At 43.5% G+C, this 16,100-nt stretch overlaps 1 protein-coding gene across 2 annotated transcripts in view; it reads left to right on the top strand.

The window, feature by feature from the left end:
* Positions 1-7,502: 7,502 nt before the first annotated feature.
* The window catches only part of rhof (ras homolog family member F), a 28,397-nt gene continuing 19,799 nt past the window's right edge, over positions 7,503-16,100 (top strand). Inside the window, exons 1-3 of one of the 2 annotated variants that reach the window (XM_085961633.1) lie at positions 7,503-7,799; positions 9,392-9,538; positions 12,944-13,031. In XM_085961633.1, the coding sequence (XP_085817759.1) occupies positions 9,410-9,538; positions 12,944-13,031 (217 nt within the window). In that variant the 5' untranslated portion in view covers positions 7,503-7,799; positions 9,392-9,409. Of the gene's footprint in view, positions 7,800-9,386; positions 9,539-12,943; positions 13,032-16,100 lie in introns of both variants that reach the window. The other variant, XM_085961632.1, reaches the window with a different exon arrangement.

Below are 16,100 nucleotides of genomic sequence, written 5' to 3'. Positions count from 1 at the left end.
CGGGTCTGATCCGCAACGATGTTCCTGATTGCGAACTGGGCTTCAGCCTGGATGAACCACGCGGCTGGCTGTTGCTCCCAGAACTGTGGTAGCTTCAAAGCAACGGCGTTCAATTCCATGTTCAGTAACTTCTGCGAAAACCGTTCGCAAAAGTCGGGGTCACCAATGTAGGAATGTCTAGTTCCTATCCAAAAGACTGAGGTCCACTCAGGCGATCAAATAAACAAGGTTTAATGAAAAGTAACAGAGTTTAACGGATAACTACAGGAGAACATCGAATATAGGTCTAGTCAGTTCGGAGGCTCCACGAGGACTGCTAGGGCGGTCCCGTGGCTGACGTCATGACGTCATCACGTTTTTCCCGCTGGTGGGGGATCACGTGATGAACGGCGTGACGTCATCGCGTTTACCCGCGTTATTAACGTGATCGCGCTCTGTACATGTAAACAGTGAAAACAAAGATACAGACTCAGGCTGTAGCCAACATATTATTAAAGGGAATTATATACAATTGATTGGAGTCCCTTAGTAGCTCCACCACAAGCTCATCCAAAACTCAGTTGCCTATATCCTAACTCACACCAAGTTCCATTCACCCATCACCCCTGTGCTCGCTGACCAACATTGGATCCTGGCCCGACAATGCCTCAATCTAAAAATTCTCATCCTTGTCATTCCATGGCCTCACCGTTCCCTATCTCTGTAACCTCCGCCAGCCCTACATCCCTCTGAGATCTCTGCGCTCTTCCAATTCTGGTCTCTTGCCAGAAGGGGCCTCAACTATTCCCAATATTTATTAATGACTTAGATGATGGCATAGAAAGTCATATATCCAAGTTTGCTGATGACACAAAGATAGGCGGCATTGTAGGCAGTGTAGATGAAAGCATAAAATTACAAAGGGATATTAATAGATTAAGTGAATGGGCAAAACTGTGGCAAATGGATTTCAATATAAGCAAATGTGAGGTCATCCACTTTGGACCTAAAAAGGATAGAACAGCGTACTTTCTAAATGGTGAAAAGCTAAAAACAGTGGATGTCCAAAGAGACTTGGGGGTCCACGTACATAGATCATTAAAATGTCATGAACAAGTACAGAAAATAATCAAAAAAGCTAATGGAATGCAGCCCTTTATATCTAGAGGACTAGAATACAAGGGGGTAGAAGTCATGCTACAGCTATACAAAACCCTAGTTAGACCACACCTGGAGCACTGTGAGCAGTTCTGAGCACCACACCTTAGGAAGGATATATTGGCCTTGGAGGGAGTGCAGCGTAGGTTTACCAGAATGATACCCGGACTTCAAGGGTTAAGTTACGAGGAAAGATTACACAAATTAGGGTTGTATTCCCTGGAATTTATAAGGTTAAAGGATAATCTGATTGAAGTTTTCAAGATATTAAGGGGAACAGATAGTGTAGATAGAGAGAAACTATTTCCGCTGGTTGGGGATTCTAGGACTAGAATGGTTACAGCACAGAAGGAGGCCATTCGGCCCATTGAGCCCCTGCCGGCTTTCTGCAAGAGCACTTCAGCTAGCCCCACTCCCACACCCTTTCCCCATAGCCCTGCAATTTTTTTCCTTACTTATCCAACTCCCTTTTGAAAGCCACGATTGAATCTGCCTCCACCATCCTTTCAGGCAGTGCATTCCAGATCCTAACCACTCGCTGTGTGAAATAGTTTTTCTTATGTCGCCTTTGGTTCTTCTGCCAATCACCTTAAATCTGTGTCCTCTGGTTCTCGATCCTTCTGCCAATGGGAACAGTTTCTCTCTATCTATTCTGTCTAGACCCCTCATGATTTTGAACACCTCTATCAAATCTCCACTCAACCTTCTCTGATCTAAGGAGAACAAGTTTATCCACGTAACTGAAGTCCCTCATCCCTGGAACCATTCTTGTAAATCTTTTCTGCACCATTTCTAAGGCCTTCACATCCTTCCTAAAGTGCAGTGCCCAGAATTGGACACAATACTCCAGTTGCAGCCGAACCAGTGTTTTATAAAGGTTCATCATAACTTCCTTGCTTTTGTACTCTATGCCTCCATTTATGAAGCCCAGGATCCCATATGCTTTTATAACTGCTTTCTCAACCTGTCCTGCCACCTTCAACGATTTGTGCACATATACCCCCAGGTCTCTCTGTTCATGCACCCCCTTTAGAATTGTACCCTTTAGTTTATATTGCCTCTCCTCGTTCTTCCTACCAAAATATATCACTTCTTACTTTTCTGTGTTAAATTTCATCTGCCACGTGTCAGCCCATTCCACCAGCCTGTCTATGTCCTCATGAAGTCTATTACTATCCTCCTCACTGTTCACTATACTTCCAAGTTTTGTGTTTGACAATTCATTAACAGAAACTTTACATTAACATTGGATAAAACACCCAAGTGGCTACCCTTGTGTGTTGTTAGTTGGTATGATTGCACTAGGATGAGGGTGAGTGTGAGGCGTGGCTAGTGAGATGGGGATGTGATAATGTAGATAGAGAGAGGGATGGGTGGAGGTGCAAGGTAAGTTGGTGTGAAGAAGGATGTGCAGGGGTAGGGTAGGGAAGGCAGAGGAAAGGGGATGTGATGAGAAGCACAGCAGGACTAGGGGGCTTAGTCTAAAAGTTAGAGCCAGACCTTTCAGGAGTGAAATTAGAGCCAGAATTTTCCGGGGGCTCAACGGGTCAGATGGGATCAGTGGCGGGTCAGGTGGCAAAGTGTTTTTTTTTACAGCGGGTCGAGACCCCACTGTCAACCCGCCACCATGCGCCTTTCCCAATGTCGGGTCTGTCAGCGCTGAGCAGACCCGAAACGCAGCAGCCGGGGGACCCAATAAAACTGATAATTGCCTTGTTGACAGATCATTAATAATACACCTGACCCACTACTGATCCCATCTGACCCGTTGAGCCCCCGGAAAATTCCGGCCCTAATTTCACTCCTGAAAGGTCTGGCTCTAACTTTTAGACTAAGCCCCCTAGTCCTGCTGTGCTTCTCATCACATCCTCATTACTCTGCCTTCCCTACCCTACCCCTGCACATCCTTCTTCACACCAACTTACCTTTTCTCTTTAACTGCTCGCCCACGGGATCCACGTTGCTTGGGGATCACATCTGTTAAGCAGAGACGGGAATTGAATGGCGATTGAATAATCTGATAGCTTGAAATGTGCTATAAAAGCTTCCACCTCACAGCTGTTCACTTTCCAAGCTCAGAAGCTGTTGCTTACTCCATTTGGAACACAGATTGAGCTCTATGTAGGCTGCAAGTGTTTGGAGAAAACTCTCTATCCAGTGTCACCTCATTGGAACAACCTCTCTCACCACTGACAGCTCGCTTCTGTCATCTCAACTTCAACTGCCATCTATTCCATCAGCATGGGTACCGTTTATACGGTTTCACCTTGGTCCTCAGATTTTGACCACTATCAGCCCCAACACCAGCAAAACCAAGCACACGAGCAGCACCAACAACAACACCAACCTTCTCTGCAATCACCTGATGCTGCACAGGACAGAGGGCATCCGCACCCAAGCACATTGCTGGCCAGGGATGGCCTCACCATGGCCAGATTTACTTCACTTGATGCTGTACACCCTGGCTGCCACATGATATGATAGCAAAATACTGCAGATGCTGGAAATCCGAAATAACAACAGAAAATGCTGGAAAAACTCAGCAGGCCAGGCAACATCCGTGGAGAGAAAATAGAGTCAATGTTTCGGGTCTAACCCTTTGTCAAGACTGGAAGAGAAATGATGCGTCAGGTTGGCACCACCCCACACCAGCACCATAAAGCATCCCTACAATGTCCAAGCCATTCCTTTCACACTTTTTTTGCTAACATTTTGTGATCTAATGAGATCATTGAAAGGTTTGTGCCACTGCAACCAGGTCCTCCTGATGACATCCCTGATTGTGCCCTCCTGTGCAATGTGCAACCAGGCTGTGTTGGTCTCCTGGGGAGGTGTCTTCCACCCATCGGAAGGGAAGAGGACCTCCCTGCGTGCTCTGACTCCCTCCATAAGCATATCGACGGAGTCATTGGAGAACCTGAGTGCAGCCCTGCACCTCTATGCAGTCATTGTCAGTTTTCAGAGCACTTCAAATGCTGTAGAACACTGAGAGCAGAACTGTCAAAATAAAGTTGGCCATAGTCCCTTTAAAGAAACTAGCTGATGATGCGTCATGAAATGATGTCACTAGCCTCGCTTCCTCTAATTGGACCGGCAAACGCGCTGGGCGGGCTTAACAAGCCCTATCAAGGGAAAATCATTTTAGGCAGCAGGATGCAGCCAGCAGCAGGGTCAGGACCCACCATCGAAGTCGCCCGCCCCGGACCTGCCGAGGAGAGCAAAGTTTGGAACTCTCTTCAGCAAATGGCAGTTGATGCTAGATCAATTGTTAATTTTAAATCTGAGATTGATAGCTTTTTGTTAACCAATGGGCCAAAGGCGGGTATATGGAGTTAGGAACAGCTTCTTTCCCAGGGCTGTCATCCTACTGAACTCCACAAATAAACTCTAAAGCCTGCACATCTGCCAATGCACTTTATTATGGTTATGTTTATGTTAATGTATTACAAGCCAAATGTATGTTGAATGTTTAAATGTCTTAATCCAAATGTACACTCTCGGGAGCCGCAAGCCTACATTTCGTTGTACTGCACTTGTGCACTAACAATGACAATAAAAGTTGATTTGATTTTGATTTGATCAGCCATGATCTCATTGAATGGTGGAACAGGCTCGAGAGGCTGAATGGCCTCCTCCTGTTCCTATGTTCCTAACCCCGATTTTCATCATTCCACCTTCAGCTGCCTAGGCCCTAAGCTCTGGAATTCCCTCCTAAATGTCTTTTTTTTTTAATTCATTTATGGGATGTGCGTGTCGCTGGCAAGGCCAGCATTTGTTGCCCATCCCAAATTGCCCTTGAGAAGATGGTGGTGAGCTGCCTTCTTGAATCACACCAGTCTGTGTGGTGAAGGTACTCCCACAGTGCTGTTAGGAAGTTCCAGGATTTTGACCCAGCGACGATGAAAGAACAGTGATATATTTCCAAGTCAGGATGATGTGTAACTTGGAAGGGAACTTGGAGATGGTGACGTTCCCATGCGCCTGCTGCCCTTGTCCTTCCAGGTGGTAGAAGTCGTGAGTTTGGGAGATGTTGAAGAAGCCTTGATGAGTTATTACAGTCCATCTAATAGAGGCGTAAGATTTCTAAGGGTTTTCTGCGGGCGGAGGTTCTCCAGAAAGCGGAACTCTCTCCCCCCCTGCAGAGGCCCTTCTCCAGGGCAGGTGTCCGATCTGTCAGGAGCATTCTTGACAGATCAGAAATGCCGGTTTTCAGCGCATGCGCTTGGCATGCCTGAAACCAGCATTTCCGATGTCCCCACGGGTGTGTACACACCGCGTATACACCCGTAAGGATTGGAATATACAGCCCAATATGATTTAAATGGTACAATTTTGAAGGGGGTGCAGGAACAGAGACCTGGAGGTGTATGTACATAAATCTTTAAAGGAGGCAGGACAAGTTGAGAATGCAGTTAAAAAAGCATATGTGATCCTTGGCTTTATTAATAGAGGAATAGAGTAGTAAAACAAGGATGTTATGCTAAATCTTTATAAAACACTAGAGTCATACGTCATACGATCATACGGCACAGAAGGAGGCCATTTGGCCCATCGAGTCCGTGCCAGCTCTCTGTAGAGCAATCCAGTCAGTCCCATTCCCCCGCTCTATCCCCGTAGCCCTGCAAGTTTATTTCCCTCAAGTGCCTATCCAGTCTCACCTTGAAAACATTGAGTGCCTCCACTTCCACCACTTCTGTCGGCAGCAAATTCCAGGTTCTCACCACTCGCTGCATAAAAAAGTTTTTCCTCAGGTCCCCCCCTGTATCTCTTGCCCAAAACCTTAAATCTGTGTCCCCTAGTCCTTGTACCATCAACTCATGGGAACAGCCTTTCACCGTCTAACCTATCCAAACCCGTCATAATCTTGTACACCTCTATTGAATCACCCCTCAACCTCCTTTGCTCTAATGAAAACAAATCCAGCTTCTCCAACCTGTCCTTGTAGCTAAGATCCCCCATCCCTGGAACCATTCTGGTAAATTTCCTCTGCACCCTCTCAAGGGCCTTCACATTCTTCCTAAACTGTGGTGACCAGAACTGGACACAATACTCTAGTTGTGGTCTAACCAGCGTTTTATAAAGGTTCAGCATAGCTTCTCTACTTTTGTACTCAATACCTCTATTTATGAAGCCCAAGATCCCATATGCTTTGCTAACCACTCTCTCAATATGTCCTGCCACCTTCAGGGACCTCTGCACATTAACTCCCAGGTCCCTCTATCCCTGCACACTCTTTAAAACTGTGCCATTAAATGTATATTGCCTCTTCCTGTTCTTTCTGCCAAAATGCATCACCTCACACTTCTCTGTATTAAATTCCATCTACCACTTGTCTGACCATTCTGCTAGCCTTTCTATGTCCTGTTGTAGTCGATTGGTATCATCCTCACTGTTTGCCACACCCCCAAGTTTGGTGTCGTCGGCAAATTTAGAAATTCTACTCTGTATTCAAATATCCAGGTCATTTATATATCACAAAAAGCAGTGGCCCCAGCACTGACCCTTGGGGAACACCACTGTCTACCAGTCTGAAAAACAGCCATTTACCACAACTCGCTGTTTTCTGTCCTTAAGCCAGTTCCTTATCCAAGCTGCCACTGACCCACCTATTCCGTGAGCCTCAATTTTGTTAACCAGCCTTCTATGTGGTATTTTGTCAAATGCCTTCCGAAAATCCATGCAAACAACATCCATTGCATTCCCTTCATCAATCCTCCCTGTTACTTCATCAAATCATTCAATTAGATTAGTCAAACACGATCTGCCTTTTACAAATCCGTGTTGGCTCTCCTTAATTAGCTCTCCAAATGCCCGTTAATTTTTTCCTTGATTATTGTTTCTAAAATTTTACCCACCACTGATGTTAAACTGACCGGCTTGTAGTTACTAATTAGGCATCAGCTGGAGTATTGTGTTCAATTCGGGGCTCCACACTTTAGGAAGGATATCAAGGCCTTAGAGAGGGTGCAGAAGAGATTTACTGAAATGGTACCAGGGATGAGGGGCTTCAGTTATGTGAAGAGACTGCAGGAGCTGGGGTTGTTCGCCATAGAGCAGAGAACGATAAAAGGAGATTTGATAGAGGTGTTCAAAATCATAAATGGCTTTGATAGAGTAAATAAGGAGAAACTATTTCCAGTGGCAGAAGGGTTGGTAACCAGAGGACACAGATTTAAGGTGATTGGCAAAAAAATGAGGTGACATGAGGAAACTTTTTTTTACCCAGCGAGTTGTTGTGATCTGGAATGCAGTGCCTGAAAGGGCGGTGGAAGCAGATTTAATAGTAACATTCAAAAGGGAATTGGGTAAATACTTGAAGGTTAAAAGATACAGGGCTATGGGGAAAGGGTAGTGGAGAGGGACTAATTGGATAGCTCTACCAAAGAGCTGGCACAGGCACGATGGGCAGAACGGCCTCCTTCTGTGCTTATATATGATAAAGGGATATGGGAACAGGGCATGCACATGGGATTGGGATTACTGTTTGTGTGGAGGATAAAGACCAACTTCGACTGGCCGGGCCGAACGGCCTGTTTCCCATTCGTAATTTCTGTGTAATTCCATGTAACCCCATATTTGTTTGCATTGCCTTTAATTCTTCCTTCATTCCAGCAATTTTCGGATTGTACCTTGTGAGATGAGCTTCAAATACGTTGTGTCAGGTGAGAAAATCTAATGTTATCAAATCACTGGCCATGAAGCGTTCATTCCCTACTGACAAAGCCTGGCTCGAAGCTCACATTTTGCAAGTTTACAGCAGGTGGCGTGTTTTCGCTGGAGTTTGAAACACAGGATTTAAAAAAAAACCCGAGCTATTTTGTTTCGGTAAAGGTGGAAAAGATTCGGTCCAGGGTTGGTAATAACTTCAGCTCCTCGTGGACCGGAATACAGTGGAGCCTCGCCCTTCCTAAAATTCCGGGTTCCGTTTTAATTGCGGTTTCGACAGTTACCCAACTAAAATTGTGCAAACGGAAAGTCGACAGCGATGGGGTTTAGCACGTGTCTCTGCTCTGACGTTGTGACCGTCTTCAATTCATGTCAGACAAACTTCGTTTAAAAAAAAATGGACAAATGTTTCTTCCAATCAATTTCTTAGTGTGCACAAAAAATATCCTGTCAGAACAGACTGAACTAACATTATAATGCATTAGTTTAATATTTACTCAATATTCTGGATTTTAAACGTACTTTATTTTAAAATGCAAGGGACCTTCTGATGAAAGCAGGTTCAGATCTGGTGCTCGTTCAATGACATTTCCTCCCTGTAGGAAGTGTATGTGTGTACCACAATCACCTTCAGACCTCTGATAGTGTCCCTGCTCTGTGAACACCGACCCAGACACGGGGCAGCAGCACACTACGGGCAAGGCTGCCTCAAAACGCCCACAAAAATGCGAAATCATTGAAACTGGGACAGGACGTTAAGAGCAGTTAAACGAATTCGGTCAGAAAAGCAGCATTTTCTGGTGGAGTGTAACATAATAAGACACCGACAGTAAATGAATTCCACTGTGTGATTTTCATGGATTGCAATCCTTAAATGAAATCGCAGTGAATATTCATTAAAAGGTGTCATTCATTGGGGTTTGGAATAATAAGGTACAACAACACCATCGATTAATATCATCCATTATAAAATATGAGTGCAGCCTAGTCCACAGTGCGCTGTGCACCGAGCCTTGCTTCGTTACGATGCCAGCAAGCCTCAGTTATCCCACAGCCTGAGAGTTGGTACAGTTCCAAGTTTTGCCGATTTCAGTGAACATTTGTGCTTCCTGTAACCCGTGTTGAAATGTGAAATGGGAAGGGCACTGCTCTCGGTACCAGAAACCAATGGTACAATGTAAGGTATTCATGACGAGGAGCAGACAGGGGTTAGCGTGCGGCTGCTGGGTGGGAGGCGGGACTGCACAGCAGGAGTGTCCCTGCTCTGTGAACATCGACCCAGACACGGGGCAGCAGCACACTTCAACTCAACGTCCTTCCGCACCGCTACGGGCAAGGCTGCCTCAAATCGCCCACAAAAAAAAAATGCGAAATCATTGAAACTGGGACAAGACGTTAAGAGCAGTTAAACGAATTCGGTCAGAAAAGCAGCATTTTCTGGTGGAGTGTAACATAATAAGACACCGACCGCCCTGATTCACTCGCGGCAGATGTGTCGCCAAATGTCACCTTTGTGCCCCGGAGGAATCACACCGGAGTTTAGCGGAGATTCCAGAAACTAATCGTGTTTTTTTCGTCAAAAGAAAAGACTTGAAATACGGTCGCGATGTCAAATGGCCATAATCCGAACTCCACTGACGCTGGTGGGAAAGAGGTGAAAATTGTGATAGTGGGGGACGGTGGTTGCGGGAAAACGTCGCTGCTTATGGTATTTGCCAAAGGGGACTTTCCAGAAGTAAGTTGAATGAACGTCACGATAGAGCTGCTAATAACTGTCAGAATAATGTAGCAGCAGATAAGAGTTTGCTTTGATAACAGTAAGATGGGAAGAGTCCGATTTATATTGTACCAGACCCATTGTCTGGCGATCGGATTTGATACAAGTAACGAGTGTGTTCTTCATTTAGAAAAATGTAATTTGACACATTGCTCTTTTGATACATTGCTGTTTCCAAAATATTGGAACTTGCACAGTAGCATTGATCAGACCCTGCAGTATTTCATTCATCATATTGGGAATAGCCCGACAATATCGCATTCTTTAAAAACTACAGAGAATAACTGTTCTGTTCAAATGTCCACGGATCTCACGATACGGTAAACCACGAGGTCCATGGCAAATATGGGGCTATGCTGTGTAGCGTGTATCACCTCAGTGAGATCCATGGGTCAGCGGTTAACAGAACTCCCCTTGAAGTGGTCTGGGACGGTGAAAAGGTGCCGCTGGCAGTGAGTAGGAACAACTCGAAAGGCGAAAAAGAATGAGGAAGAAAGTGGAAGAGAGGGGAAAGAGAACAGAGACATATCAACAGTAACGATTGAGTCTGTTTCGATTTTACAATACATTTTACACGGCCTAATACTGTTTAGCAGTGGAACGTTCATCTAAAAATATTGTTGTGAGGTTCATTCATGTTGATGTTTATTGTATGTGTTGGTAGTATCAAGTGTCTACTACTTCTTTTTACTATTGCTGACAACCTGCTGCTGTGTCAGTGGTATGAGGATTACTGCAAGAGCTTCTCCCCTTTAGAAGAAAATGCCTGGCGACAGAAGGCAGGCCTTTTAAAAAAGTTTTCCTTCTTTCAATTTTTTAGTTTAGAAAGAAAAGAGCACTTGTTCCTGGGAAAGTACTGCCATGTCCCAGTTACAAGTGAAATTAAGCTAGCTGCAATGGCACAGAGAGAGCAGTTTCACAGCAGGTTGAATTGTCACCTTCTCAAGTTGCAATCACATTAATGATCTTTTCCTGACTGGAGTCTTTATTTTACCAGCTTGAACAGTGCAAACCAGATAAACACACTCCATGAACGGGTAACAGCCTGTGGAGTCGATTTTTGCCTCAAGGATAGATGTTGATTATTAGATTCCTCCAATTGGAGTTGTTCTGGCTTCTCCCAGTATTGGCTCCCACTGTACTATTGTTTTTGTAGCTGTCCTAAAAGGCTCAGCATAGTATGAATGCCAAAGATAGCAATCAAGGTTCAACTAGCTGAATGGATATAAAACAGTTAGTCCAATGTGAACAATATAACAGCCCAGAATTTGCTGGAGTGGGGCATCTTGCAGCGTGCTCCGGTGAGTTAGATGTTTTCCCTCACCCTTCAGCTCCAATTATTTTTGCGCCGCAAATTGCTGGAAGTGCGAATTGATAACAGCATGGTGAGGTTAGCGGGGCATCTGCAACCTTGGGAAATGACGGAACCAACAGTCTATCTCCTTAACCAATGAAATTTAAAGATAAAGAAACAGAGCGAACAACGGAGAAGGAAATAGGATGGATTAGAGTCAATTTAGATACAGATACAGAAAGAGAAACAAAGAGGGAAAGAAAGATTGGACAGAGAGAGAGAGAGAGAGAGAGAGAGAGAAAAGAGACAGAAAGGAAAAGTAAGAAAACAATGTTAAATTTTAAAAACATCTAGGAACAATTTACTACCTGCAGGAGTGAGACTCCACAGTTTCAATTGTTCCTTTTCTGGGCCTCTGAGGTTGGGTAGCATGTCAGGACCATTAAGCACCCTATTAACAGGTGCCTTACGTTGTGAAATAGCAGCCCTAACTGTCTGCGGTGAGTTTAACCCATATTTATGGCACAAATCCAGCAATTTCTAGACACGCATGGGGAGCTTGACGGTGAAACTAACAGCCGAGCGCAAATCATCCAGCAATTTGTGGTGATTCGCAACTCATGACGTATCTCTTCCTCGCCCCAGGTTGCTGTTTATTTATGCATTAATAATAACATGCACTGTGAACTCCCCGTTACTTTTCCAGCAAATTCTGGGCCACAATGTTATAAAGTACATTCAGTACCCATTATGCCCTACTTATATTCTACTTATACTCTAGTTTCAAACTGCCATTTGAAGCTAATCTATATTGAAATTTGGTGAGTGTAAATGGTAAATTATTTAATTTAATTTGGAGTAAAGATTTCAAAATGTTGACCTTGTAGCTACCAGCAGGAGATTCCCATCAGGCTGTTGGATAAGGCAAACTGCACAATCCGCTGGCCATGCAAAGGTGTCTGACAGACGGGTTGTCTTGATGGCTGAGCTGATAAAGCAAACTTTGTCACAGCTTCCGTTTCTGGTCTGTGCTGAATTAGCTGATGGTGGTTGACAATGCTACAGCACCCTGGGCTTGCAAGGGGAAAGAATCATCAAGAGTTTTCAGTTCCCTGTGATTTGGGTGGATGTCAAATAGGAACGAATTGGGTTTGGCTGTGGTTCCCCCCCTAACTGTGCAACAGCCGACCAAGGCTTACTGTCGAGGCCCACACAGGAAGAATGGCTACTTGGGTGGGATACTGCAGAGTGCCCAGTACCAGTACCATACCCCCAGCCAGACTCAGTGCCTGCAGAAACAGAAAAAAATGTCTGGCAGATCAACTGAATCTGGATGACTGTACCCTGTACTTATAAACCTTCAAGTGTTGTATTTCGTTTTATCATCCTGGCTTTAACTGAATGCAATCTCCGCGGTAATTTGATCATACTTGTCTAAAAGCTGCATTGGAAAATTTACACCCACCAGTAAAATCTCTGTGGCTCACTGGTACATTGAACTGCTCACAAACATTACTTCAAGGTGTGGTCATTGCACTGGATTATACTGTATTTAAAGGTAATTTATTATACATACTACAAATACTAGATATAGTATTGGCATGCTGGGGGAGAGGAAGAAAGCAACAAGGGCCGATGTTATTTCCTCCCATTTAAAAGCTTCTGTTTTCGCCTCTAAATCCCCACATGGTGCATCCCATTCACTGCCTAAGTCATCAAACAGCTGACTCTTATGCCCCTCCTGATCTCACTTCAACAAGGTGCGTCAAGACTTGGGCAATTCATATCTTTACTTTCCTTCCTGAAGCAAAGTACCTCATTTCCACTCTGCGCATTCCCTTCAACAATGTGACAAAGTCCAACTAGAAAAATTCAGGTGATTCCATGTACTATCTTATTATACCTGTTGACTTAGAATGATGTTCGATGTTTACTCATTGAGGTGTTAAACAGAAACTTTATTCAGTAATTAATGTAGGGCAATAAAAGATGTCAACATTCATAAGTTTATGTTAGTTACTTTTGAAATCTATCCATTTTCATTATTTTCATTCATGTTTTCCTCTCAGCAATATGCCCCATCAGTGTTTGAGAAGTATGTGACAGATATCACTATTAGGAACAAGAAAGTCACCTTGACACTGTATGATACAGCAGGTAAGACTCTTCAAATTATTTCAGCTTTGGTGAACTTTTACTCAAAATATTTTAATATTCCAGCACCCTGATGGCTCACCAGGCAACATACTACATAATTGTGGCCAGGAAAGTCCTGGATTTTATTTCTGGTCTCTGTTGGATTAGCTGACTTTAACTAAAGCAGTCAAAATTCCAGTTCCAGATGCTGTTTGTGATTCCTGTTTCCAGATTGTAGGCAAAGTCAGGATCAACTTCTGATACTTACAAAATGCAGAATATGCTTAATTTATAATATTTAAGCATTCATAAACATAATAGGAACTTAAAAGTTAGACATATCCTGGGATAGTATATGTAGAGCCAAGCAAACAACTAGTCATTAAGAATTAATTATTTATCGGTAGGTAAAGTTTATTTTCCATGAACCCCTGATAGAAGCAAACTCAAAATATCTTGTCCACTTTCTGAGTTTGTGTAATTAGTTCTTTAAAATACACGACACCATTCCTCACTGAGTAGGTTTACTTGCAAAATATTAAAATCTAATACTGTTATTAGGAAGTGTCACTTCTCATTCTTCAATTTATAAAACTTTACAGTTAGGAACATTGATACTGCTAATGATGATAGATGTTTACTCATTGGAGGTATTAAACAGAAATGTTCTTCCGTAGTTTATGTAGGGCAATAAAAGACGTCAACATTCATAAGTTTGTTAGTTACTTTTGAAATCTATCCATTTTCATGCAGCATCAGTGTTCGAGAAGTACGTGACTGATACTGTGTCTTTAAGGCACTTCTGTGTTTTGCTAACTACAAGCATATTTGAACTTGCTGCGGTTCACTTTATATGGTTTTGGTAAAAAAAATGACTGCAAGTCTATAGGTGGACTTGATATTTTGCTGTGTGAAGCCAAAACCAAACTGATTTTTGAAATATAGGCATCATTCAGAGAAATTGCACTTTGTATCTCTTCACAGAGATTAATTTCAGGAGAATCTCTATAAACTTGGGCTGATTTAGAAACAAAATAGTCTATTAGTTAGTTGATTATTGCAATAAAATGTAACCTTTTGAGAATTACAGTGGCCTTTTCATCACCATGTTTAAAATTTACTTCATATACAATTTATCAGAAAAATGTTACTACTTTTTAATGTTTTAATACAGGCCATTAAATGGCCCGGAAAAAGAGGGCCTCAAATTTCTTTGAGATCTGGGTCACACTCACAACGTAAAACAACCAGGCATGCAAGGCCGGGTGGAAAATCAGACATGACCCAGAAATGTTGGGTCTACACCCAGAAAAGGGAGCCAACAAGAATTTCCACTGGGGCCTGTGACATCACAAGGAGATGGGACCTCCGGGAGGGCTTCCCCCACCAGATTTCCCAAACCGGCCACATCCTTTGTGTCCAGCGATCAGAACATCAGAAAGAATCCGGTATACTCTTTTTGAGCAACCCATAAACAAATATACTGTAACTAATAAAACATTAAATGAAACTTAACAAATTAAATTAAAATTTGATTACCGGGGGTGATGACGCACTCCAGTCCCCACCGGTCGCGGAAGGCCTCGAGCGTGCCGGCGGACACCGCGTGCTCCATCTCCAGGGCCACCCGGGCACGAACGTGGCCGCGGAAGAGAGGCAGGCAATCGGGCCGAACGACCCCCTCGACTGCCCGCTGCCTGGACCAGTTGATGGCCACTTTGGCCAGGCCCAGGAGCAGTCCCACGAGGAGGTCCCCCGATCTGCCCGCAAAAATCCGCTGTAAGTGGGGCATGGCCGGGGAGACCTCAGAGTTATGCCTAAAAAAATATCTATTTGACATCAGCGCTCTTATAAAATGAGCCGGTGACATGGACAGCGGCAACTTCTGGAGCAACCCCACCAGTAGTATCCTGGGACAGCGGTACAGAGCTGCATCTCCTCACCCCCCACCCCTAGCCCCTCCCCCAGCCCTATAGCGGCACCCACCAGAGATATTTAAACTAGATGACCTCGCCCTGACTGGATATTTTGGTAAGGTCAGGAGTAGAAGGGGTGGAGTAAAAAGAGAGTAGGGAGGCCCAAGGACCTTTAGCCCCGAGATATTTTGCAACCATCAGCATGCTAAATGGTAGCTCTGATGTTTAGTGTCTGGAATGTGTAGCACAATATTTTATTGTGTGTAATCTGAACTGCTCATCATTTGCTGGTTAGCTCCTGTTTATCATTATTATGTTAATATTTGATGTACAATATTTTAGGACAGGGCTCCAACACCTTCCCCATTTTCCATTTTGAATATTTAAGCTTCTTTGTTGTTACTGATAAATTTTATTCGGGGAGGAAGTAGTGTTGCTACAAAAAACATCTGTGGCACATCTTTACCAGTTAAATTCTACAGGATGTCCCATTACTTCAGCTGCAAAATACTTCACAACAGGACTGGAGTTTGATGGCTCAAAGGTGAAAATGCAAATTCTTAGCACAAATATTTAGCATATGCTAATCTTGCCTTATTTTAATAACTACAATCTAGATTGTATCGTCTATATAATTAAACATATTGCGTGCAGTGTACATCTGTCACATTTTAAATGTCAAAGTATTAAAACAAAGAAATGCCGCAATTTAATGCTCCTTTTATCTGACATGACACCAGGAATTTACAAGCACTTGCAAATCTACAAAATGGCAATTAACCTCGGAATCTACCTTTTCCTGTTAGATTCAAAGGGACAGACTGGATTAAATGGAGCTGCATCTTAGCAGTAGAATAATTCATTATAATGTTATAAAGCAAGCTCAAGAATGCTAAAAAAAAATTGTCTTTATTGGGTGATTTGGGTGTGGAACTTGAACCTCCTTTTGAAGTGTTAGCTTGTTACTTAGGAGTGACTGACATTGGTACAAAGCCATTTCCTGCCTGTGTTGGACTTAGTTTGATTAACCACAGGAAGGAACTGACTAAATATTATCAGTTTGAAACTATATACCATTTTTCAACTGAACTTTCTTGTCAATTAAATGAAATGCCAATCAGAGTTGGCTGATTTGGGTAGTCACATTCCCTTGTCTTGAGCTGGAGATGAGGAT

Source organism: Somniosus microcephalus, chromosome 19 (genome assembly GCF_052327205.1).
Source record: "Somniosus microcephalus isolate GS21.2 chromosome 19, FLI_Smic_1.0, whole genome shotgun sequence".
Lineage (NCBI taxonomy): Eukaryota > Metazoa > Chordata > Chondrichthyes > Squaliformes > Somniosidae > Somniosus > Somniosus microcephalus.
The sequence above is the reverse complement of the archived record's forward strand: the minus strand, read 5'-3'. Positions and strand labels throughout refer to the sequence as shown.